The 27580-nt window shown below is 37.9% G+C and overlaps 1 protein-coding gene across 1 annotated transcript; it reads left to right on the top strand.

The window, feature by feature from the left end:
• STK17A (serine/threonine kinase 17a) lies at positions 1-26285 on the top strand. Its single transcript, XM_054655146.2, has 7 exons — positions 1-351; positions 7579-7791; positions 14852-14996; positions 20165-20291; positions 21001-21049; positions 21177-21356; positions 22148-26285. The coding sequence occupies exons 1-7, from the start codon at positions 173-175 to the stop codon at positions 22479-22481; spliced, it is 1227 nt and encodes a 408-aa protein (XP_054511121.2). The 5' UTR covers positions 1-172; the 3' UTR covers positions 22482-26285.
• Positions 26286-27580: the final 1295 nt, after the last annotated feature.

The raw sequence follows: 27580 nt of genomic DNA, 5'->3' as shown, positions 1-27580 counted from the left end.
CTGGCCGGCGCGTGCTGCCCGCAGCCTCCGCGAGCCCGCGGCAGCGGCAGCGCCCGGCGGGAGCGCGGGCTGGGACGGCACGGACACCGACACCGGGAGGGAGACGGGAGCACAGGAGGAGAAGGAGAAGGAAAGAGAAGGCGTCCCCCTGCCGAGGGAGAAGCTCCGCACCATGAGCCCCGACGAGAAGCCGCAGCCCGGTCGCTCTCGCGGTGACCGGCCGCCGCCACCTCAGCCCGCGGCCGGGCGATCCCGGCGGCGGGGCGGGCTCCTGGCGGAGATCCGCACGCCCATCCGCACGGAGCCCTTCCAGGAGCGGTACAGCCTCAGCCCCGGCCGGGAGCTCGGCAGGTGAGCGCTGCCTCCGCTGCCCCGGACGGCGGGGGAAGGAGCGGGGCCGGGGGGTTGTGACAGCCCGGCCCTGGGGGTCCCTGCCGGGGTAGAGCCGCGTCCGGCGGAGCTCTGCCCGCGCCGGGCCGGCTCCGAGGGCGTGCCCCCGGCGTTGGCTCGGCTGCAGGAGGCTGCTGGGAGGCAGCTGTACCCCGCAGCTGTCCGCCCCTCCTGCTGCTGGAGAAGTCATCCCCGGCTCCCCAGCCTTGCCGATCTGGCTGGGGAGAGATGCTGTGCTTCGAGTAGTGGATATTGGTCTAGATTTCCATTGGAGAAGAAAACCTGCTCCCCTCCTTTTTTCTTTTTTTTTTTAAGTATTTATTATTTCCTCGAGCTTTGTAAGCTGTGACGTGGAAAAACAATTTTCCACTCCTTTGGGATAGCATATGCTTTAGAGTAATCTAATGGTGGAACTTTTCAAGGAGTTAAAGCTGGTTAAAATCTTGGGTTTGGAAGTGATTGTACATGTAAGGTTTAGTCCATGTATAATTTCAACACATGACTGATAGAATGCAAGGTTTAGGGCAAAAAGGCTCATTAAAAGGTTTCTGCATCTTGGGAACTACATATATGGAATTTCAGCACCACTTAACCAATACTTTTGTCTGAAATTCTGTCACTTCCTATTAAAAGAATTATAGTATTCTTAGAATTGCATGTCCTTCATCCAAAGACTGTTTCAGTAAAAAATATTAGATGGAGTACTACCGGATATATGGAAAGACATCCTTCTCAATGTATGTTCTATTGCAAGTTATGCTCACTGTGTAACTCAGTTTATACAGTGGCAAAACCAACCCTTTGGAGCTAAGGAGGAGTTTCAAGGCAAGTGCAGCTGCTCTAGGTACCTGTAACAAATATTTAGGCTGCCTAGGTGTTAGCTTAATGCTCACTTAGTAACTCTGATGTACCAGTAGAATAATACCTGTTTAAACATAGTAGTCCAAAGCATTCAGATGGTAAACAGGTGGGAGAAACATCCCATGGAATGAGAAGGCTTTTTGTAGATTGTTGTGACCACAATGTCCGAGGCCTGGAAACTGAAACTAACTAAACACAGGCTACAAATCAGCCTAAATTCTAAGAAACAGTCCAAAAGGCATGGGAGCAGTGTAGTACAGAATGTCCTGGTATCACTGCTGTTTTGGTTTGGGTTTTTTTTTTTTATTTGAAGTTGAGATGACTTCAGAAAATATTTTCAGTTCTTCCATGGAATGAGCATTTCCCTCAGAGCCGGGTGATAGTCACTGGCCTAATCAGAGCATGGAGTAGATGAAGGTTCTTTCTGGAATAAAAAAGTGCAACTCAGATGATTTCCTTAACCTAAGAATAAGAATTAACTACTGCTTCAAGTCTTAGTCTGCAGTTTAAAGAAGTAAATAGCAGCATGGATTTTTGTGTGGAATATTTTTTGAATATTTTAAGGATGACCTTCACGTGAAGGCTGTGATTTTGCACCAGGAGTTAAAATGAGTTAAGTGGCAGTTCTGAGTGTTTGTCGTGGTTTTGAGCAACAGTTGCGCATATTTTTGGTTCAGACTATCCCTCCTCAACTTCACAAGTGTTTTCATTATCTTCTCTTTTAGAATATAGAAATCTCTACATTTGAATGCATGTGCTTGGTTTTTATTCAACAATTTTAAATTTTGTTTTTTAAAACGCAGATACTTTGGCTCAAATACTCAAAGACTATTTTTTGCCAACTCTGTGACAAAATGTAGGTGGCAAATCTCTCTGCCACTTATAACTATAATTTTATTGATAATTTATTAACACAAATGGTTTCACTTTTATATGTTCGTAAATTGTGTCATTCTCTCTTTGTGGGTAGAGTTCACCTTTACAAAGAACAAACTAGCAGCCAGGTATGGCAGGTTTTTGTCTTCGATGAAAAGCAGTCGTGCACACAACATAATCTATTTTAGCATTAAGATTTGGTAGAAAAAGGTTTATACACTCTGTGTTTGTCCATCCCATTTCCCAGAATTTGAGAAATAGTTGAAAAGCTGAACTTTAGGTAGGTTTGAAAGGAACATTTGTATGGATTGTGTTTTAAACTGAGAGCACGGAGAGAGAAGCAAGTTGGTTTTTCACCTTTGCTGAGATCAGGGCTGCTGCGTGAGCTCAGCAGGTTTGTGCGGTCTTTGGCCTCCCGTTCTGTCAGTCAGCACGTGTATGTTGAACTTCCCAGGGCACTTGGAGCCTCTGCTTTGTGCTCTCTAGTCTCCTGAGTTTGGAGGAGGTGGGAAGAAAGTGGAGCATGGCAGAATGTCAAGGCATTGTAGTTCTGGTGATGCTGGGAGGAGTGGTATGGGGGCTCTGGCCACAGGTGGCATGTTAGGGAGCAAAAATCCTGAGGGAAGCAGTCCTGAGAGGCATGGATGAACCTAGGAGGAAACTTGACCACAGTGTCACCAGAGGGACTTGGGTGCAAACCCATGGGAAGTCAGGCTTATTGGTTCTGCTCACAGGGAGAAAAAATGCTTTCAGAGTGCAGAGCTTGTGTGCTTCAGAAGGTGCTGCCTCGTTCAGTAGCTGAACAGGCATTTGCAAGTCTGTTGAAACACAGCTGTTGGGAAAGCCAGGTTCACTTGGGAAAAATATCAAAAACTTTGTTATAATGGCTACTCAGGAAAGGAAATTATTGCAAGTTCCTTAACATGACATGGAAACAAAAGTTTTTAAATTAAATTATTTAATATATGACATTTTGGTCCAGTATTTGCAGCCTTAATAATTTTACTGTCCTCAGAATCACAATATTCTCACACAAATCTGAACTTGCATGAGGTCTGAAATCAAACCTACCTCTGATGATTGTTTTAAGGGTGCCACTTCTCATCACCTCACTGAGATTTAAATGTTTTCAGACAGTGCTAGCTTGAGTTAGGTTAGTTTGAAGCCATGTCACCTTTGCAGAGGACAAGACACCAATTGCTTAACTCTTCCCCTCACCATTTGTGCTTAAGCCATAATTGTACTGTAAAATGGGGAACAATACATTTTTTACTACCAAGTGTTTCCTTAAAGAGTCTACTATAATTATATTTAGTTGCTTTGCTTGTTTTCCTCGAGAAAAAAACTCCTAATTGCAGACAAAGTATTGCTAGGCTATTCTTCAGTTTGTTGATGGAATGTTGCACTCCTTTTTTTATGTGAAACAAGCTATGCACATATTAGAAGTCATCATTTGTGTACAGAAAATAATACTCTTGATTCTAAAGCTAGGTTAGAGGGAGGAATAAGTTTACTGGTCTGTCTTCTGGAAGGTAATGGTCACCTTAAATGATTGATCCACAGTAAAATTATCTTCTAGCAAAATGTGTGCACACATGTAAATATGTCCAATGCAATTCCGTTTTTTCTTCTCATTCCCGGTTTTTGCTTTAAGCATACAAGCCCATTCTCCACCCAAAGGTAAGAATAAGAAGTACTGTAATCATCCAAGGAGTGTGAAATATTCTTTGTTTCTGACTAGTGATGTGGCTGTAGTTTCATGTGCATGTCTTGGATTTTTTTTTTCCCCCCTAAAAGAACAACTCTGGCATGAACTTGTATTTCTGGGGTGGGTTTCAGTGATGTGTGTCTTAGCAGTACATGACACTTGTACCATTTTGTGCCATGACACTGCTGTCCTCAGCTGCTCTCTGCAGTAGCACAGCTGGGGTGAAATAGCTGTAGAACTAAGGAAAAGTGAAAAAGAGGTGAAAATAAAGAGTTGCAAGTAGTTGGTTTTGCCATTTGAGAATAAATTTATGTGAGTAAAATATTCATGAACATCGGAAATGTAATCCCTGCACTTTGTTGTTTGGAAATCCAAAATTGTCAGGGGAAAAACCCCACATTTCAGAAGAAATGTTTGATATGAGTTACATAATAAAGTGCATATAGTATTGTGGATCTCAGAAAAGTTTTTTTTCTGAACTTTATAAAAAGTAAACATCTTCCCGGAAAGAACTTGTTCCTGCATTTGTTACAGTGACAGTATTTTATAGGTCACTTTAAAAATAAGGTTAGTTATTTTAAAATATTTAGTTAAGCTTAGTTATTTTATATATTATAAATAAATTAGTAAGGTTAGTTCTCTGTTGTTCTGATCCTAGGACAAAAAATTAATTGGTGTCATATAAATGTTGCTGCTTATCTGATTTGACATTTGATTTGTGATTTGACAATTTTCCTTTGAGCTATAATGTGTGACTAATGAAACAATGCAAATTCTGTTGGCAATCTGAAAAGGTGACATTAAGCTTCTTTGTAATCAGAGATGATTTATCTTAACTCATTCTTGAATATTCGAGAGGACTGAGAACTATTTGGAGTTTCCTATTCTTGTCTCCCTCCAAAGCATTTTTATTTGTGATTGGATGTCTGGTGGTCTGTTTTAAACTTGACAAATGCACATTAACATTTTCATCTCAAAATTATTCCTTCATGCAACATTCTCACTGCTAGCTCTTCTCAATACACTAAAGTAGCAATGATGTGATCTAGCACTATTTTATATACTTTTTTTAAGTTCTGAAAAGCAGGACTTTAAGAAAAGCAAAGATGAAATGTATGTAATGTATACTTCATAAGAATGCTTGTTTATATATGTCTTATCTACTATTCTGTCTCAATCAAAAAGAAATTCTTTAAAATTTATCTGTTGGTGTAACCATATAGTGGATGCTATCTTTGGATCTTAGCTCTGAAATTTTCTCAGACATGAATCTAGATCACTGCACAGTAATTAGTTCCACTGGTTATAAACATCAGGTTTGTCAAGTTTGATCTTTTTGGGGATCGTATTCAGAAAAGATGAGTTCTAACAGGCAGTAGTTATAATAGCTCTAATTATAGGCATAACCAAAAGGAATCCTGGGCAGGATTCTTGGTCTGAAACAATTTAGAATTAGTATTTGTCAGCCAGCTGAACTCCCGTGTAACCTGTCCTTTGAATAACGTCACCTATCAGGCTTCTGGCCAGCTCAGCTAAACAGGACATGCGTGGCCACACACAGTGGTGGTGGCTCTTGCTGTTTCTTGCTGCTCCATGAATACTGTTTTATTTCCATAGTGACTAATGCACAGCGAATCGCAACATCGGTACTCATTAGGCTAATTAACTTGTTTCCAGATAGATTTTGTATGTAATTCAAAGCAGCACGGTACTTGAAAGCTGCATTATAGAGATTTCAAACTTTTCTAAGCCACTTTCTCTAGGTCCTTCCTGGTGCTAGAATTAAAAGCTTTTGACTGCACTAAGGCAACATTCAAGAGGAAGTACATAGTGCATTCAGAGACTATATAAGGAAAACAGAGAAGTTGAACCTGCCCGGTTGAACCCAGGCAGGGACCTAAATTTATTGGTTTAAGGCTTAGTATCTATCAGGTGTTGAAATAACTTGCTGTTAAAGGTCTTCTCAATTTATTTTTATATGTTGTTTTTTGACAACATACTTACGAGTTGGTTTTTTCTTGATGTTTTTTGGTGCTAAGAACTTGAACAACTGTATTAACACTTTTGATAAATGCATAGCTTCCTACTGTACGTAAATGTGGTGCTACAAAATTATCTTCATGCATTTACAAACTTCAATAGTTTTGTCTTCATGTATGTATTAGTAATTAAGAACATTTTCCCAAAAAGTTAGGTTCAAGACATTGAAAGCATATTCTTGCTGTTTGTCTACCTTCACTAGACATCTGGACTGTGCTGTGATCTAGTCTTAATACATACTATGCTGTAGATAATGTGCTTATGCAAAATAGTATTCCTAGAGGAATAACTGTGGCTGTATCAGTGGTTACAAGTCCAATTATTTTATTGAGATTGCCTAGCAAATACCCACTTTGTGGGTACTTATTTGACTTGATTCATTTAGACTGTGTGATTTTGAAACAAATGCTTATTAAAAGCAAGCCGACCACAACTTTGTTTAGCAGTTACATTCATGGATAACAGTCTTCTGCCAATAGGCTGGGAGAGTGGAATCTTTGACACGAGCTGAAGTGGTTAATTCTGTGAACTTTGGCTTGGAGGTAGGAGAGGCAAAACCCATAGTAATTGTATTCCAAAATAGATGATGACTATTATTTTGGTTTCAGCAACCCTACAGTAAGTAAAGGACCAAAACAAAGATCTCAAAGCTATTCCTGCAGCTTTATAAGAAAATGTTTACATATAAATAAAAAAGGTAGTTTTGATGATCATTATACCTGTATGGTAAGAGCTAAAGTAAGGTTACTGTACTTCAAAGTGTAAGAATTCATCATTGCATTAGTGAGAGGTATTAATTAAAATACCTTTTTAGTCTAAAAATCAGCCCTGTGTGAGTGGAACCGAGTGGAGCAGGTGGTGTGGGACTCTTGCAGGAAGTTGAAAGCAGGCACTTGTGCCAGAGTGCTGTGGGGGAAGTGGTGTGACGCAAGCGCGGCAGTGTGGTTTGAGCTGGCCCGCTGCATCATCAGGTGTGTGTTCTGCCGAGGTGACGCTCATTAATGTGGGCTAAGCACCCTGCTCAGCTCTCTGCTCTCTGTTCCTACTCACCTTGGCACTGCTGCCAAAACTGTGCTGCACAGCTTGATTTTAGTCACGCTGCTCCATTGTGTTTGCATTATCTGTGTTCCTTTTTCTTAGTCTCACTGAATAAGTAGATGGTTTTGAGAACTATTCATCAAAAAACTCCAGCTGTTATCATTTGAGACATGCCATGGTGAAAATACCATCTTGAAAAATGTAGAGTATGGATGTTGCATGGCAAATGGAGCAGGATTCAATGAGAGTGCTCTTACCATGGATATAGTGGGATAATTCAGAACACAGTAACTGGGTTACTGTGAGGTGGTCAGAGAAAGCATGAATTGCTCATTTGTACATTTTGATTTTGCCAGCTTTTTAAATTAAAGTTTGGAGGATAATGTAATCTTGGGAACTAGCACAGCTTGTTTGCTCTGTGTTTTTGAAAACCGTGTTGTTTGAATTGATTGGGTTTTTTTTAATTCCTTATGTTTCATGGAAATTATTTACACTCTGGGCTGAGGTGTTTTGAACACAGAGATCATCATTCAGCAAGGCATCTTTCTAAATTCAGATTGAATCTTAAATGTCAATAGTGATTTGGTTCAAGTTTCCTGAAACATTAATTTATAAGGCCGTGCTGTCACTAAGGCATGTAAAACTAAATTCTTATTTAATTTCAGGGGAAAATTTGCAGTGGTGAAGAAGTGTATCCAGAAGGACACTGAAAAAGAGTTTGCAGCAAAATTCATGAGAAAAAGAAGAAAGGGCCAAGACTGTCGGATGGAAATAATCCATGAAATTGCAGTCCTTGAGCTGGCACAATGCAACCTTTGGGTCATTAACTTGCATGAAGTTTATGAAACTGCGACAGAGATGATTTTAGTCCTGGAATAGTAAGTATTAGTAATAATTCCTGAGTAACTTTCTGCAGTATTTGCTTAAAAATAATAATGTAAAAATACTGTGTATCAATATGAATAATGTAAAAAAAAAAATTATTGGTTGCCTGTTACCCTTGCTAAACTTCAAGAATAATTGCTAAGAAAATGACGATTACAAGAAGTTATGTGCAGTCTCATAACTACTTCAGATTATAACAAATGTCTCTAATTATGTAGTATCTTTCAAAGCTGAGCTATAATTTATGTAGTTAAAGCATCTTAAATGAAATATGAACTCTGTACACTCTCTGCGTAGAAAGAGGAAGAGGAAAGAAGCAATGAGTATCTGTTCAAGAGCCAAAGTTTATTTCATTGACAGTGGCAAAAATGGGGTGAAATCTGCTGTGGTTTTTTTACCAGTTATAAAAACGTATTGAAAGCAACATCATTGCTAAAAAGAAACTATTACAACCTTCTGCAATAGAAAACTTGCTAAAACAGTATCTTTTTGGGGAAAGAAGGGAGGAGGATTGAGACTTAGAATAGTTTCTTTCAAAAGGACACTTGCCTCTGCATTTGTCTGTGTGGTTTTCTCCACTTCAGTTTGTCCAGATGGGCATTCCTGCAGCTGTTGTGGCTGTTCATCTCAAATGCCAGTGGCTTTAGATAGTAAGGCATCTCCCTAGCTTCCAAGATTCAGCCAAATGCTTGTTGCTACTGAACTCAATTCTTGTTCAGTTCTATGGATTTTATATAATAAAGAGAGGAACAGTGAGGCTCAACAGTTCAGAAGTGACTTGTTTGTTAAGAGAAATCTAGTTTGTGCATCTCTTCTCTTACTTGATAGCAAAAAGAAATGGTGAGAAATCTTGTGTACCAATCACATCTTGTTTAGAAGTCAAAAGAAGCTATCTTCAAAGTTCAGTGAAATGGAATGAGACCATGTCTCCTAAGGCAAAATTCCTTCTAGAATACATTTTTTAAACTTCATTGTGCCCTTAATGAAGTCATAATATGTGAAATATTCAAGTATCTTTTATAATGCATAGGTGTGACAACTTCTGGGGTTTTAACTGCTGCCACTGAAGACTCATAAATACCTGCTTTAAACACTAGCAGAAATTTAAACTCAAATACAATTTCATTTTCTAGATCCTATGGGATTTAATATGAGCAGTGGAATCTAAATGAGGAATGAGTTTTGTGATACTTTCAATGCAAAATTCCTAGTTTTCTTTTAGAACTCAATTTTCTTACAGTTGCAAAACTCTTTTAATATGAAGTATTAAATAGGTTGTTAAGCAATTAGCAAAATTACTGGGTTTATATGCATCAAACAGTCATACCTCATTTCAGATAAATAGCTGTGTGCTGGAGTTGTAAATTACAAAAACAGTCTTTCCCTGACTTCAGCAAGTATGTCTGGATGCTTCTTTAGTGTTCCAAAGACATGTTGCAACAAAACAGGTATGAATGTTAGTGAATTTCTGACATTCTGAATGCAGAGGATTAAAGAACATACCTGGACTGCAAGCTTCTCTAGGGCATTTCAGTTTCTATTAAGCTTGATCGTCTTTGTGGCTGATCTTTATCTCCTGAAGAAGTAAAACAAATATTTAATCTTGGCCACTAACTTCATCTGCGGAGATTTTAAAGTTTCTTGTCTTGATGTAGAATCTGTCATAAGGGCTGAGGGTTCTGCCTTCAGGAAATGTTTTGCTTTCAGGGAGAGAAATATTAATGTTACATGGAGGGTTGTCTTTCAAGCACTATAAATTTTTGAGAGAAAATGAACTTAAAATTGGCCATGTTAATGTTAAGTGTTGAGCAGTGGGAAGCAAGGTGGCATTACAGTGTTGGCTTCAGCTGTAGCATAGCAAATTGGGGCTGTCTGCATCCACCCTCACAACAGCCTCTGACTTTGGTTTGTCGTCATAAGACCTCAATCAGGGTATTTAAGTCAGAATTTAAGTGGTATATAAGTCTAAATGGGTAACAGAAAGCCTGGAATTAATCTGTGGGCCAGTTATGCTTCTGTATTTCACTGAAAATAGAATGAAAAGAACCTGGAATTTTTGCTTTAGAATGTACAGATACAGTCTGGGAAACTTGACATATCAGGTATAAAAAGAAAAAGCAAATTTGGTAACTTTTGGACTTGATACCTGTATGCAACCTACCTGTCATCTTCCCATTTCTTTTGAAAGAAAGAGCAGTAGAGCATCTGATGCTTAAGAACTGGTCTTTTTCATAAATGTTTATCACCATGTTTTTACACATCTGGGGAAGGAATAGACGATACTAGTGGATAATTAGGGGGTCAAACGTATAGAGTCCTGTAAGTGGAGCTTCAAAAATCTTCATCATTCATATTTTATTATGAAGAGCCTCTGAACTAAGCCAGAGCCTTGTGTAAATACAGTAGACTTCTGTTACACTTGCTTTAGAAAGAGGAGGAAGTTGTCTTTTTCATCTTGAAGACACAGTTAGTATTTATTTTATATGCTGCATGAAGTGTTTTTTCACCTATAGTTATTTGGATAATGTAATGGACTTATATGTCCATTAATACAATGGACTTACATAGTCTTGGACATGATTTATTGTCCTACTTACTGACGATGTGACCAGTTAAAATAAGAGTCTGCTGGCAGGAAGTGATCCATTTGGCATAGGATTCAACAGACTGAACTTGAAGCAAACCCACTGTAATCACAAATAACTGCTGCTCCAATGTTTCCATATTGTCTGTTTGAGTAGCAGGTGGAGTTGTTCTAGTTAGCAGTCTCAAATCAAGACTTGAAATCTAAAATAATTTTATGCAAAAACTTGTCAAATGGTCTTAGTTACCTTTGTTTGTGTTTCATTCAGTTCTCGGGCTGCCTGATTGGAAAGGTGAAGCCAAAAAACTAAATGCATTTGTCTGAGAACTAAGAACTTTTAAGACCAGTATCTACAATTTTATATATTTGGATGCTTCTCTTCCCATGTCCTCTCATCAGATATGGATTTGTAGTTTTCTCAGGCTTTGGGAACATTGGTACATTACATTGCCTTACACTGGAAAAATTACCAGTAAGTGCACTTACTATCCAATGGTATGCCTAGCCAAGGAAAGAGGTATGGCAGTCAGCAGCCGTGAGCATGAACCTTTGCTGGTAGTGTTACAAGCACTGTGGTGTGAACAGCTTGTACTGTAAGCTCCATGTACAGAAGATAGATGGCCTTCCATTATTTTGCAAAGATAACCCTTTCAAGAAAGACTTCTGACAGAGTTGAAGATTCAGGAAGTAAATTTTTGTCCATTGCAGATTGTATGTAACTCAGCATTGAAATCAAGTGTGTTTTAGGAATTGGTCTACATGTACTCTGATGATTTGTACTTTTGCATCCTTCAGAACAGTAACTTAATGTCTGATCCATTAAAGCTGGGGGAATGGTTCATTTCTTCAGGTGCCCTGAAATAGGTTTGTTCAATCTTTTTCTAATGATAAGTTAAATGGCTGTGTTAGTGTCTCCTAAGTGTACTTGAAAGAAGTTTGATGCTGAATTTCATACAGTTCATTTTTAAGATATTTTTCTTTCAAGGAAGATAAGTAGTCTCCATTTAATCTAAAGTCAACATAATTGTAACAAAGATTAGTCCTCTAGACTTCCAAATGACTTTTAGCTCATTTATGCTGCTAAGTAGTTATAAAGTGTTAGCATGCTTTTCATTGCTGAAGAGCAGTTGGATTTCACTTGAAATGAGAGAAATTAATGGCACAACAGTACTTTCCTAAGTAAATTAAAATAGCTAAAGAATTATGGTTGCCATAGCTTTCAAGTTCAGAAAGCCTTTTGTCTCACAAATTTTTCATACACTTAGCTAGGGGAGGGTGTACTAGAGAAATAATGCATTCTAAATAACACTAGTTTTCAGAATGTTTTGCCATTAAATATGTCCTTATCAATTTTTTTTTTCAGATTAAGATGCCTTGTTTTCCTAAAAACTTTGGTGTCCTAAGGATAATTCTTTGCTTTTTATTCCCTAAGAGTATTTTCTGACTGGCCCAGTCATTTGCTAAGTTATTTCATAATGACAATTAGAAAAACTACAGTTTAATGCAAAATGGGTAAATATTAACAGCAGAGCACTCCTGGTCTGCATATATACAGAAATCATAGCAGTGTCATGGCTGTGATACTCTCTTAGCAGGTATTTTGAGCCCTTCTATGGTCAGGTTTTCCCCCCCTGAAATCTAGCTGAGTTGAAAGTATTGTTAAGGAGCTTGGCAGAACTTGGAATAGGTGTGCAGGAGGATCTTTTTGGAGTTCATTTTTGCATTGTGCTTCCAAGCACTTGTGACTGGCTTGGCTCACAGCTCCCTGACTGTTTTGCTTAAGGGAATCCATTAAGCCTGCTCCACAGCAACAATACACAAAATGGTCTTGCAGTATCAAATTTCCATGTGTTCTTGTAAAGGGTTGCTGGTTTGAATGTGGGATTCTTTGGACAGAATGAATTGTCCGGGAGTTGTCCCATCAGCTTCCTAAATAGCAAAGTTAAGATCAAAAAACAAAACATTGCATGAGAAGTCACCTTCCCATGTGAAACTATTTTGTAAAGCCAAGTGTCTATGGTAGCTGAGAATGGCAGTGTCTTGTAAGCTATGAAGTGGGTGTGCATGTGTGAGGGCTGGATTTGCATGTCTCACTCTTAAAAATGCTGATGAACCCAGGCATCTTCAGAAGTATAGAGAGAGACTTAATTTTTTTTTTAAATAAAGTTTCTGGATCAAGGGTTTTCTACTCTTACGTTGGTAGCACTGTCTCTTGATTTCACTGATGGGACATTGCTTCAACTTTTATTGCCTTGACTTCTAACACCTATAATTCAGAATTCTTTAGGTGTAGTATTAAAATTCTAGGTAGCTTACATTTTAGCATTGGTGTCTACCTTAGTTTTAATTAAGTTGCACTAATAAGCAAATTGTAACAGATGCCTACCAAGTAGACATATAGCAAGCAGGGCTTTATAAGGCCCCTCACCCTCAAATTTCACTATTTTTTCAGGTGGGTCTATTAAACGTAAAGTGTGATCCCATGTTTTGGGCATAAGTCAGATTTCACAGAATTAAATAGCAGAAGTATTTTGTCCTTATTTGAAGTGGTAGAGCTTTACCAGCAAAATCCCAGGGTTATTGCTGTAAAAGATACCGTGTTAGTAATTTTGGTAGTAGATGTTATCACTGTATGTGCACTATAATTCACTGCTACAAGGGATTAAATCACTCTTCAAGTAACATATTATGGCATTCTTAAGGCAGAAAGTTTAATTTATGGGTTGCAGTAGATCTTTTTCTATTCCTATCTGGAAAGTCCAAGTTATGTTGCTTTTTCAAGGAATTCAGCTTAGGATATTAGAATACACTAGCTGATGTTCATTTTTTAAATGTCATTAATATTTGAATCCTGTTCAAAACTGAAATATTACCATTTCCATGAATTAAATAAAAATGGACTGAAGAAAAATGTGATAGTGTCAGGCATATGAAATTTTTCAAAAGGAATTATAGTATTAATATTCCCTTGAAAAACTCATTTTGTTCTTGAGCTCTATCTCTTGATACATAAAGAAGAAAAGTAATTATTTAATAGATGGTTTTTCTGAAAGAAAATCTTAGTTTAATAAATCAAATTGTACTGCTGTACCAGCTAGCCAGCATATAGAACGAAAGTTTGAAACCCTTTAGAAAAGGGTACAATTTAATCTTATTTTAATTTTTTTTTGTAAGACCATCTGCAGGGAAAATTTAAAGTAATAGCTGTGAGAATACCTTGAAGGGCAAAAATTTTTTTTTTTTAAATCCATGAGGCTTTTGAAAGTACTAGGACTGTAGCAGGAAAGTTAGTGTAGGCAAAATGAACATTTGAATATATTTAAGTGTTTTTTTTCTGGGAGTACACAGTTGAAATGCACCATTTTTGTATCACTCTCATTGCTGTTATATTCATGTTGAATGTGCCTGGCTGTTTTCAGGATAGCCTAGGCAGTACAATTCATTGAAAAAAAGCAAGCAAAGGCAGAGTAGATGGGTATGCATCAGTAAAGATTAATGCTTGTGCAAAGTCATTTTTGCATGTCACAGTTTGGTGTAACTGGAGAGGATTCTGTCCTTGAGGCTTTCATCACCTTTCCCTAACAGGTGATTATAGAATTTCATGCAGAACAAAGGGTGTATGTGCTGATTTCATAGTAGGAGTTCAACAATCCATATGCAAAGTGGCCCCATTCTAACATTCTTATGCCTGATGCCTGTTCTTATTTTAAGATGGAGCTTCTGTTCAGTTTATTTTACTTTTGATGCTGCAGGTTTATACTGTAAAACAATTTTAGTTATCTAGAGCCATTGCTATACAGAGCTGGTACTGCATGTGGCTTCAAAGTACTTTAAAAACATTCATTCATATCTAGTTATTTTTATATTTTTGTTATTCTGTTATTTGTTTAAACATATATAAACAAAAGAGAATGCAAGCTGAGAGCTAAAATTTTCAGAGCTATTTTTAGATGAAAGAAGTTTAGAAACTTAATGCATCCCTGTATACCAGAGACTTCATAAACAATTCAGTTGCAGACTTTACATTTATTCTTTTGAGTATGTGCAAAGTGTTTTGAGGAGGGTGGGAGGTGGGGCAGCTTTGCTCTATGTTTGCTGAGATTTGCCTTGGCCAAATTTCCATAGTTTTATAGCAATGGCAAAAGGCACAACTTTTATGACAACACTGTCCTCAAACAATTGAGGCATTCATCTGAAAGCAAAGTCAGTAGTGTTTGAAAAGTAGTCCCCAAAATTTCTGTACTATTCATATTCTCTAAACTAAATGACTAAAATCTTTGCCTCTCTCCAAAGCTGCCATACTGCAGAAATCACTTCCAAGGCTGTAAACCTTTGCCAAATGTCTAATAACTGAAAATATCATGATTGAGTATACCTCCTGCTGATATTGCCTATACAAAAAAAGTGTGAGTAGAGCCAAATGGGTGCTATAATTTAGTCTGAACTTACAATATTCCTACTGTCCACAGTGCTGCTGGAGGTGAAATCTTTGACCAGTGTGTGGCTGAAAGAGAGGAGGCCTTCAAAGAAAAAGATGTTAAGCGACTTATGAAGCAGATATTAGAAGGAGTGGCATTCTTGCACAGAAACAATGTTGTTCATCTTGACTTAAAGGTAAGATTGGTGCTGTATTTTTCTTACTGATTTCTCATCTGTTGGCTTTCTTGCTTATGTCACAATAATGCCAATTTGTAATTAACATAATTTTACCTAATTATACCTTGAATGAAAAAATTAAACTTTTGGGATAGAGTAACCACCAAGTCTGCAAGCATGTTTGGGCATTTCTATGATTATGTTAAATAAAAACTTAATTTGATTAAGTGAAATATAATCAATTCAAAAGTCAATTTGCCTTGCACCTTAAATTGCAAATGAGTGCTTTGGGTAAGACTGACTTATTTCTACATTGCAGTGAACGTGTCTGGGTATTATATGGGCATTGAAAACCAGGTCTGTTTTTTGTATTGACTTGAGTTTTAATGAAGAAGGGTGGTAGTGACACTGGTGGAATAATGTGTAATGTTTCAGAATGAAATGTTCAAACAGGACTGGTAAATTAATGTATTAAGTACATTTATAGCATTTTCTTCCTTTTTTTTCCCAATTACTGTAAAACCTAATTTAAATGTCTGTCATTTGCTGCCAAACAGTTGACTGACACCCTGTTGGTATATTAATAATCATGGTTTACAGAAACAAGTATTTTTTCTTATTGAAAAATAGTTTTGACCCAAATCATGTGACAAGTAGAGTTGGCATCAAATGAAATCTTATGGTCAAGAAGGGACTTGTAAAAGGGATCCAGAGAACTAACCTCTCCTATGGGCAGCAAGCTCCAGTTAATTTTTTTCAGCTTCTCTTATTATGAGATTGAACTAGTTTATTACTAAGCAGGAAGTCTAAAAAGTAACTTGCATTGCATTTTTTAAAATTCTTTTTACATGTCCTATTCTCTTATTTACTAAGTGTATTGTAAGCTGCTGCATGTTTTTTCTGTTGCTGAGATTCTTACTTACACTTACTTGTATTTTGGCACTATTATAAAGCTACCAGTACATTCCAGTATCAAGCTGTATGGATTTATATATTAACTTAGCACATCATGAACCATTCATCAGCTAAAGCAGATTAATCATATTTGCACACAAATATGTCATCTGCCTGGTTTTCCAAACATTTATTCAAATTATATGTGGGATTCTTTAAAATTTGATTGAGTCATACACAAAAAATATTAATAATTGTACTAAAAGAATTAATGAAACATTTTTAGTAAGTGATGTGAGAGTAAGCGTTCAGAAAGACTAAAAATGACCAGTTAGAACTCCTCAAAGTTCCAGTATGCTTAAACAAGATACTCAGTGTTTCAATGCTTGGCCATTTAATTTCCTTGAAGGAAAATGTGTAAAATGTCTTTTGTGGACAGTATATATTTGTACATTTGTACAAACTTTACTACTTTGTGTAGTTAAAGTTGTGGTGTTTTTTAGCATCACCAGCTGGATATCTGTAACTGGAAATGTGATGTGTTTTCTATGACTACAGTACTTATTTGCAAAAGTAGACTTGGGATGTTGATTACAGATTTTGTCCAGAAAAGAAATTAATAAAAAGCTGACTTAAAAGCTTCCCAACTGGTCAGCAAACTTATGCTATAACATGGAGCATATGCAGTTCTCACTGAAAAATCCAGAATTGTTTTGCTGCCTTAGAGATGTTCATGAGCAGAGGAAGTTGTGTAGTGACTGAGGTTCATTAATATGTTTATACATTACTGCAGTGTGGGTTTAATCGGGTCCTACTCACAATGAAATGACTTCCATGATTTATAAAACTATCAGTCTTTTGCAAAATAAGGTTTATGGAAGTCTTCAGAGTACTGGCAAACAAAAATTATGGAAATGGTAGAATTAAAAAACAGGACTTGCAAAGATTAATTGATCCACATGCCTTACAAGACATTTTTTAAAGGCCCATTTTTGACAGAACTCAAAAAGTTGGATGTTCACTTCAGCCACATATTTATTAACCTACAGTGCTCATCTTCTGTTGTATCCTGTGTCTCATGCTGCTTTAACTTGCAGCTTAAAGCACAGTTAAATTTACTAAGTACTTTGTGATGACATTTGGAAGACTTCTGTATGTTTATTGCTGCTATGCAAGGTGCTTGCCAATAGCAAATTTTACAAATTCTTGCTAAAATGGGGGGTTTTGCACTATTAGTTTCACCTTTCTGTCTCTAAAGATTTCATTGTCTGTTACAAATTCCTTTGGAAAGGTCCATCCAATTTTCCATATGATGCACCTTCAGGAAAAATTAAATTCTGTACCCAGAAGAATTTAAACTCAAGTGGTTGTCTGTATGTAGTTGTCAGCTTAATATTTGTGTTATAAATTTAATGAATCAGACCTATGACATTGACAGCTACCTTGCTTTAGCTTCTCTTTGCCCTCTGAACAGATACAGGATTTTTCTTGAGACTAAACACTGCAGAAAGAAATGGGGTATTTTGTTGTGGCTTAGCAAGGTTGTCACCTGATCATTTCTTTCCAAAAGCATGGTTCTACTGAAAGATGGTTGAAATATGTCTTGTTGTTAATAGCAAAATACAATTATGTAGCCTAGTTTTGACTTGGATGAAGAGCAAATATAATGCTACCAACTGCAAATTAATTATCACTTGACAGTATTGTGTTGATGCTATTTAATTTGCAGGGTGTGCACAGATTGTAGGCAGGAGTCTTTCATCTCCTCTTAATGGTGCTTAAAAGCTGCAGAGTAAGGGAAGTCTCCTTTCTCTGTATTCTCATTTGCTCTTTGACTTAATCTTGAATTGGGGTTAGGTAAAAGCTTATTGTAGTTGGGAATGGAAGAGAATTTAAGCAGTTGTGGGGGCTGAGGAAGAAGATATGGGGGTCCTTTTTACTTTTTTAGAATCAGCCTAGTTTACTATCTTTAAACATAATGAAGCTGGGGTATCCCTGTTTCTGACCACTATTTCTTTGATAATTCCTGTCTTTTCTTCTAGGCATCTGAGGTTTTTTGAATATTATATAATTAGATAACCTGCAGCATTAATGAAATTAGGTAAGGTGAGGCATTGATTAGATTAAAAACCTGACCTTTATAATGTGTCCTTAGTCTTTGTGTGTCTTCTTGAAACCAACTAAAGATTCAAGAAATAAGAGGATCTAAATGGAACCTTTAAGCCTTGCTGCAGTAGATGGGAGGTCTTCAAGCATTGCCATTTGATGGTTTTCATCAACAGTTTCAGTAGTGCTTGAGGGTAAAAGTGAAAGGCCCTTTTTAGAATGGCCACCAGGAGAGCCTCCAACCAGCATCTCCTGTCTTTGTGGGCTGACTGGAATTAGGCAAACTTAGATGTATTCTGGCAGAGTAAAACCAAAAGAGAAACACTATTACAGATGTGAGGAAATTATCTTCCTTTTCTGAAAGTTTGAGTAATGGTGTCAGGCTGAAAACTATGGTGAGTTCGAAGCTATGGCTTCTTTAAGGTTTCATGTTGGTGTTTAGGTTGGTACTTCACAAGAATCCCATTATGATTCCTTAAAATAAGAAAATTACTGGTATTTCATTAGGAATTGATTCAGACTTATGACTCAATTCATACTGTAGACAGGGGTTTTTTTTCTGCATAGGTGTGTTTTGCATAATAAGATTTTTTAAAAAGACAGTAAAAATGGCAACTGCTTTAACTACTAAAATGTTAAAATACAGGGCCGAAGGGTTTCACAAACCTTTTCCATTGAAAATTTTTCCTCATTTAAATATAGAGGAAAGAAATATTTTTCTCATGCTTTTAATTTGACTCTTCATAACTAAATTTCTCGCTGGGAATAACATCTGAGAGGGTAATGAGGGAGGCATAGTCAGCTTTTTTTGATGTTTGCTTTTCTAATACAAATAGAGAAGAACAAATCTGAACTATAAAGAATGTGGGAATGTGCTGCTCCAAAACCCTTTGTATAGCCCCCATATCCCAATTTGTAAAGAAAATTTTAAAACAGCTATTCTTTATATGTGGATTTACAAACAGAAAAGAAATTGACAACACCATGGAGTTAGTTTCAAATGACAGTTTAACTCTGCAGGAATCAAAAAACTCGACTACATTCAGGTCTTGCAGTGAGAAGTGGCCAAAGTTTTTTTTGTGCCCAAGTTTATTTCTGTATTCAAAAGCAAGGCTGTTCATGTGAGAGCATGTCTTCATGAGTGACTCTGGGGATGGAGGATAGAGCAGCTCTGTGATTAGGGAAGGAGTATAAATGTTGGTGTTACTCCATCTGAATTATCTGTCAGAGGTTGCTTTGCTGTTCTTACTCTTTTGTCCTCCTCCCTTTTCAACCACCCTGATGCAAGATGATCCAGGTTCCCAATAGACTTCTGCACTTTCATGGAGCTTGTGCTCACTAGAAGAATGAAAGCAGTGCCAATTGTCAGCACTACCATTTGGACAAGCTAATGATAAAACCCAGTGTGATCACTGGTCTGGGGGTTGGGAAAATCAAACCTTGGTGGTTTTTTTGGGGTTTTTTTGGCAAAAATATGCTTCAGTTGCCAAAGTTTTTCTTTTTTAAATTAAGCTAGCATTTAAAATAGTAAGGAACTTCTTAATGACCACAAAGGTGCTTTGAAGGAAGACAGCCAAGATCTAGTGACGTCAGTGCAAACAAGTTTATCCAAAGGTGATGCTCTTAAAAACCTGTTTCTCAGGCTGCTATTTTTTTTAAAACTCTTCTTCAGTTCGTATTCTGTAATACAGTTGTTTGTACTTTGAACAGGATTCAGGTTGGTTGCAACAGACCTTTAAACAGGTGCAGTCAAAATAGTTGTGTGTTCAGGGTTTTTAAAATGATTGGGTGATTTTGGACAACCTTCCAAGGGAGGTATTTTACACCATCTGTTGGAAGAATCAAGGAGCAAGAGGAGTAAAAAAGGTGATACAAAGGACTAGAGAGGTGCAAGTGTGGAGGTACTTGCATGCTATTGTTTAATGACAGCTATTGGCATGTATTTCCAATGTGTTCTAAGCTAACAAAGGTTTGATTCTCAATTCTAAATTTATAATCCTGCCATTCCTTTTAGCCTATGTGTCTCTTTAGAATCACCTTGGGGAAAATAGATAAATGATCCAGGGTATCATACTTGTTATGGGAGGCACTGTTGTTGCTCATGGTCTAAAATAATTATGCAATATGATGTCAACGACATTCATGATTTTTTGTGATCCCAAAAGTCTCCTCCTCTTGTTTTTCAGCCCCAAAATATTCTGCTAACCAGTAAGTCTCCTCTGGGAGACATTAAGATAGTAGATTTTGGCCTTTCCAGAATAATGAAGAGCAGTGAGGAACTAAGAGAGATCATGGGAACTCCAGAATATGTAGGTAAGTTGTTACTATAGGATTGATGAATAGTCCAGGCTTCTGGGGAGTGAAAAGAGGATTTGGAGCATGCCAGCCTGGCTGTGGAGTTACTGTGTTGCAAGATCGAGTTATTACTTGGACTGGTACTGCTGCCAAAGGTAGAACTGGCAAGTCTTGCCAGTCTAATGAACTATCATTGTGTGCTTATGTTGAAGATGAAGACACACTTTAGATGAGTCTTACCAGCAGTCATAACAAGTATTACCTGGATTAGAAGTTTAAATTCACATACTCAGTCTCTGAGTATTTTAGCCAGTGTAGGTTTGCTCTTTTTTTAAAAAAAAGCCCAAACCACTCCAGGCCTTGAAAATATACTTGAGAATATATTTAAGTTGTGTGGTATATCTTCATAGTTATGGGTTACAGTGCTGCAATATGCAATGTTAGCTATTTCTGTTTTGTATGCAAGAAACTTATACAGATTCCTTAACTGGGAAGGAGACTGGCCTGGCTTCTGAACATGGCAGTAAAAGAAAAAAAAAATTTTACACTTAAAAACAGTGAATAATAGAAACCACTTAAATAACCTGAATAGAAGTATCTTGATTTCAAAAGACTGTCATGCTTCAAATGGTTTTTCTTAAATTTTACCACATGACCATTATTGCTTTTTTAGCTGTAATGTAATGTCTGCATATGACAAAACCCATTTTTTCTCCCTCCTGAATAGCTCCTGAAATTCTGAGTTATGACCCCATCAGTACAGCAACTGATATGTGGTAAGTTGAACAAATTAATGGTCATCATAACTTTACTGAAAAGAGTTGTTCTTTGGGGATTTCTTTGTTTATTTGCTTTTGAGAAAAAAAGGCTAACTAAAAAACCTGTTTTCTTTTTTTAATTTAGGAGCATTGGAGTACTGGCCTATGTTATGCTAACAGGGATATCACCCTTCTTGGGGGATGATAAACAAGAAACATTCTTAAATATATCTCAAATGAACGTAAGTTATTCTGGAGAGGACTTTGACCTTGTATCAGAGTCTGCTGTGGATTTCATCAAAACTCTGCTGGTTAAGAAACCCGAGTAAGTAAAAAACACAATTCTATATGCTAATTTGTCAATTCTATATGTTATTTAAAATGTAGCGAGTGCTACTATTTTCATTTTTAAAGTATAAGGGGACTTTGATTTCATTGTGCTATTACTTTTTATCTATATGAGAATTCCTCAGTTTCCATCCAAGCTTGTATATTCCACATGATGTCCAAGTGTTAGTAATTAAAACTCAAATTACTTTCAGAAAACTGTGTATGAACTGTAGGTTGTAGCAGTGAACACTACACCCATTCTTCTTGCAGGTACTTTGCTGGTCTTTTACATGAACTGAGCTTTGAGTCCTTAATCTTGGATGGGTTGGTAGAGAACCTTTCCTTTTCTGGTTCATTAATACACTTTTCTTAATGGGCAGCAAACTGGAAATTCCATGTTCCCAAATAGAACAGGTGTTTTCTGTGGAAATTTACCAGTTTAATGGGACATGCCAACTATTGAAATTGCTTACTGCTTGTCTATGGGAATACTTGAAGAAGTTGGATAATTTTTCTATATATAAAAAGTATAAACTTCAGAAGTTGGTTGGCAACATGGAAGTGTAAACTCATATTTAGGGATCTATGAATTCCTTTCTTTTAAATGGTAGGAGTTTATCTACTTGAATTGCTGTGGTCTTTTTTGGTAAAAGATAGCTGTCAGTGCAATTCTGTCTGTCTTTAATACAGTCATATCCTTGAAATAATTTTTGGTGATATCTTCTGCAAGGTTCTGAATTTTGTATTCATTTGGACATTTATTTTAATACTTTCCTTGCTCTGCAGGGACCGCGCAACTGCTGAGGAATGTCTTCAACATCCGTGGTTGGAACAAAGTGATAATCCTGCTTGCAGGGCCTGGAATAAGAGTACAGAAGGGGAGACCAGTGATGCCATCCAGAAAGATGCAGATTCTGCCTCTGAACAATCAGTAGATGCTGAGAAGACGGGAGAGGAAGAATCAATAGTGACAGAAGAACTAATTGTAGTGGCTTCATACACACTGGGACAATGTAGGCAGTCAGAAAAAGAAAAAGTAACTGAGCAGAAAGCCATTTCTAAACGATTTAAATTTGAGGAACCATTACTGCAGGAAATACCAGGAGAATTCATTTACTGAACTGTATGGAGCTTCATAGCTATAACTGGAAGGCAGTTTTTTCTACTAAACAAAAGTATTCTAGCCAAGTGAATTTCTGATATGCAATAAATGTTCTAGATAAAGGAAAGTGTTTATAAATGGCATACAAAAAAAAATGTGCCAAGTTCTTATTTTCATGGAAGAGATGAGATTTCAAGTGGCTGACATGAATTTAACAAAGAGGATAAGCTTATTTTTGTTTTTAATTTTTATTTCTGTTTTTTTGTTGTTGTTATTGATTGGTAACAGTTTTTGCTAATTGTTCTGGTGTTCTTGAGAAGTTGACACTGGAAGTGTTTTGGTGACAGATGTCAATAGGAGTATTTTAGGATATATTTTGGTATTTAATGCAAATATATAATGCTGGGTTTTCCTCAAACGCCTCCTAACTTCAGTGGAACTAAAACTTGAATGAGAGGAGAATTTGATCACCTGGTTTGATGTACAGATTTCAAAATCATCCTGTGTGTATTCCTTTGTTTACATCAGGTCAAAGACTCCTCTGGAGTGTAGCTGAACAGTGAGCTGAGCTTCTCTAGACAGAGATGCACATGCCCCACTGGGAAAGAAATCTGTACTGGAGATATGTATGATTTGGGAGCACTGTAAAATCCTGCTCCTGAGGGTGATGTATTTGCTTATTTCAGTCACTTGTGAGCCAGCAGAGATGGTTCCTTCCCCTCCCCTGTTGGGTGAGATGTGCCAATAGAATCCAGCTCAGTGTGGCCACATAGTGCTGATGAGAGGAAAAAAGAATGACATTCTGATGTAGCTCCTCTGAAGTTGCTGAAGTTCTCTCCACTGACTTTACCATGTTAGGTTAGACAGTTTGTCCAGCTAATCAGCCCTTGATTCCACTTCCCCCAGAACCAGCTGGGGTTTTACTGGGATCATGAGGTCATTTCTACCTTCTTTCTGTTCCTCTAACTGCTGCTTTAAGGAGAAAAGGAGCATCCTTAGGCTAAATTACAATTGTTCAATATAGCTGTCAGATGAGGAAGAAGATACTGCTTCTTCTGAAACAGTGAAGCGCAGCTCATGCCTCCTGCTTCCTGATCACTCTCCCTTAGACACTTGGAAATACAGCATGTTATGTGGCCTGGCAGAGTGGGATTAGGGAGCAGTATGGATGGGTCATAGTTCTCAGTGGACGCAGTCCCTCAGAGGACAAAGCTGGCACCAACTGGGCACCAAAACTGAGTGGTTTTTGCAATGTACAGATCTGAGGATCTTGGCCTGAGTCCGAGTTTTCTAAGAAATCTTTCATATTGATGCTGTTCCAAAGTTTAATTTTTATGTAATGGAAGTTTAGTACTATTATATTGCATACTGTTAACTATTCAACTATTTATTTGGTTTCCTATGCTGTTCCTTTATAATAAACTCCGACAAAAGTTTTCTTGCTATAAAACAGTGAAGAGAAAATTTTGAGCTAGTTTTTCCCTTTTTTTCCATGTTGGTACACACTTTTCTAATTTCAAATCTATCAAATGTTTGACTCCATTTAGTGAGGAGGAGTTCAGGGCTTTGTGCTAATGTTACAGTTCCTCCTTCACACAAAAGTTCAATGGCTTAAGCAGCAGTACTGGGGTGATCTGATCAGCATGGCTGAAAAGGTGGGGGAAAAGCACTAGTACAGAAGAAAGCTGAATCAAAAGCAGTGGGATGATGGTAGTTTTTCCATAAGCCTTCATTGCCAGAGGTTGGGCTACCTTTACTTCAAACCACATCAGGGAAGTTGCACCTAAATTAAACTGTTCTATCTTCTTCCCCTATGGAATTACATATTATTGATTATTCAAGTAGGTAGAGCAGCTTCTTGTTCCTCAAAGGTGTTCATATAAAACAGCCAGTGATGCTCAGAACTGAGTTTGGATGTGTTATATATTGTAATGCAGAGATGCCTTTCCTGCTCTGGAGAAAGGAGTCAGTTGCTGGACAGCTCTGGCAGGCTCTCAGCAGGAGAATCTTTGAGCCAGCAGCATATCTGTGTTAGCTGGTTATTTCTGGACACAGAGAGGAGCTGAACCTACCTACAATGTGATCTGTTTCAGCCTTTGTTAGGCAGGACAGTGCCATCATGGCCATCTTTCACTCTCCAGTCATTTGCCCAAGACAATTTGCTTGGGTGAGGGGACGCTGATTCATGGAATTCTTCTGTACAAGATTGCAACTTCTATCTTCCATCATTGCCATTTTGAAATTTTTTCCCTCATATCCATACGTCCATATGTTACTAAGTTGAGCAGAGCAGTGAGGTTGAAGCATGTTCACATCCTACCCTTACAGAACAATGTTGCTAGTGTTGCACACATGTTTAACAACACCTGGTTGCCCACAGCAAACTAATTGAGGGATATATATATCCCATTTCACTTCCTCTTTGTAACCACAGATCATGTCTCAGATTGAGACTGGTACTAATGGAAAAGAGTAGGTACTGAGCAGTATACATTTTGTCCTATATATACTGTTTTTAATGTATGACAGTGAAGCTTAACATGTATACATGAAATACATACTTACTTCAAGGCCAGCTTTTCTTGAATTGGCTGCTTTGAGATTTCCAGTGGGCTGCATCTCTGTTTAACTCTTTGTGCCTTAAGGTGATTTTATACACTGTTTTTTAATGTCATTAAGAATTTGTATAGAGTTGTGAAGGTTTACTAGTGTAAGTTATAAACAAGGCATCTTTATTCACCCTTTAACAGGGAAAATTTTCTGTAATGTTTAACTGCCAGACTATCAGCCAGACCCACACCCTTGAGGCTCTTTCTGTTCCACTGTGAGTGTGGGTAAAGCTGCAAGCGAGGTGTTCTTCCCCTGAGCTGTAGCAAGGAGCTGTTCAATCAGTGTTGTTGAGGAGCTCAGTTGCGAGTGAAGTGACGCATCAGTAAAACCAGGGGCAAAGAGCTGTGAGGAACAGCCCAAAGCAAGGGCTGTGAAGAACAGCTGGTTTTCTGCAGCTCCATGAATATGGGGGACTGTGTGTATGTACTCAGGTCATTTGGGAAAAGCTCCTGTGATGGTGGGGAAGGGGCTGCTTGTGGAGAAAGAATCAGCTCCTTAGACCTTGTGGGCAATGCTCTCCCAGTCCCCACTCTCCAGACTGAGCACATGCTGGCTGCCTTTGTAGCACGGAGAGCATGGCTGCTGTTAGATGCAGGATGCTGAAGGAATGGAAGGGCAGATGTTCCTACAGAGTTATCTGTGGTTCATGGAAGACCCATGAACTGTATCAATAGGAGGGGCAAGTCCAGGCCTAGGCCTTCTTTCAGTTGTTGGAATAAATAGCTAAGTCCTAATAAAAAGCACAGCCTTGTCTCCTCTTGTTGCTATATTCACCTCTTTAAGGGAGAGGCTTATAGATTTTATAGTTGCTAAATTAAATGTTCTACAAAACAATATTTTTCTTTTTGTCCAAAGTGGAATTTGCATTGTGATTTGTCTCATGTGTCACGTTTTTGTGTGCAGGTCTCTAAATACAAAAGGGTGAATTCCAGTTTGTTATCTACCCCCTGAATCCCCCTTGAGAGCTGTTAGGTCACAAATGCAAATAAAAGTTCTGCCCATTCTCCACTGGTGGTGCTCACAAGGGATGGGGAGGGAGATGGGCCTTGCATCACGTTACTTTGTGGCTTAAGATCTCTCTTGAATATTTCAGGTGTTGCTCCTGGAAGACAGTTCAACGTTTTAAAGAAATAATGCCAGTTCATTGTTCTTCTGATAAAGTGTTTACTGTTTCAGGAACTTTACAATAAATAAAATTTTGTTTTCTGAACAGCTGATGGATCTTTTGTTCTTTGTGCTTTGGGAAACACCCATTAGCAGGATTACTGATATTTTAGTTTTCTGAATTACACATTTGTTCAATATGTGCAGCAAATACAAAATGCATCCAAAGTCTTTTCCATACTAAAGCAATATGCTTCCACTATAGAGTTTTTCACGGTACAGATGTTGAATTAAGCTGTCATTTGGATTAATAAATACAGCCAGGGAAAAAAGAAAGAAAGTACAGATGGATGTGATAAAAATCTCTCCTAATTAAGAAAAGGATAGCATTCGTCAAAGTGAAGCAGAGCATATAGGACCAGAGTCATTACTGCAAAATTAGGAGAGGAAAGGGAACTACTTGAAAGGATTATCTTTTTTCCTGTAAACACAGAACTTAATTACATTGAGTCTTTGCTTGCTTGTAAAAGTAGAATCACAGTTAAGCTGGTGATGCATTGAAAGCAGAATACTCCATCTCTTCAATTAATTTGCAATGCCAGCATACAGACTGAATTACACAGGTGTTTTTTAACTAATCTTCACAGAGAAGTCTCCTGAGCTGGCAGGATATCACTTACCATCTTCCACTTTCCAGTAGCACCTTGTGAGATCCAGCTGGTCTGGCTGCTGGATCTCACAAGCTGCTGGCTGCTGGTTGTGGGCCTTACCAAGCAAAGAGAGGCAACGATTGTTTCACAGAAGTTACTGGAATAAGGTACTTTGCTCCTAAATCTTCTAGAAAAGCAAATTAATAAAAACTGCCTTAGATTGGTCAAGAAATGACATTAGTCTAGTACTTTTATAGAATTAGTGCTACTTAAAATGAACCAAAGGCATTTGGCCCGGTGTGATACATCTTCCAAAGTAACACCAAGAGCAGGCAAGTCTCCATTGTTCCTGATATTACAGGACTGCCCAGGACCTGCTGCCAAAACTTGGTAGTAAATTTTGTGGAAAACTCAGGGAAATTATGTCTTTGACAAGCAGGAAAGATGCAGCACATGGCAGGAAAGAACTGGATCCTCATTTCTAAATGGGAGATGAATCCAAGTAATTTGTGTTCCCTGTGCAATGCAGGACATCTGCCAAAACAGGAAGTGAACTGAATGGTCCATAACTTGGATAAAAGTCTGTCACTCCTTGGAGAAACACTCCAAGGCAGTGCTTTCAAAACATCTAGCTTTTTTGTTTTTCAAAACACAGCCCCTGCGTGTCCATCAGCTCCAACTCAAACAGGTGCAAGTGTTGTAACAGTACTGAGCAGTATCTGCTGTTCCTCAGCTGTAAATAAACTCTTGCCC

This window comes from Agelaius phoeniceus, chromosome 1 (assembly GCF_051311805.1).
Source record: "Agelaius phoeniceus isolate bAgePho1 chromosome 1, bAgePho1.hap1, whole genome shotgun sequence".
Taxonomy (NCBI): Eukaryota; Metazoa; Chordata; class Aves; order Passeriformes; family Icteridae; genus Agelaius; species Agelaius phoeniceus.
The sequence above is the reverse complement of the archived record's forward strand: the minus strand, read 5'-3'. Positions and strand labels throughout refer to the sequence as shown.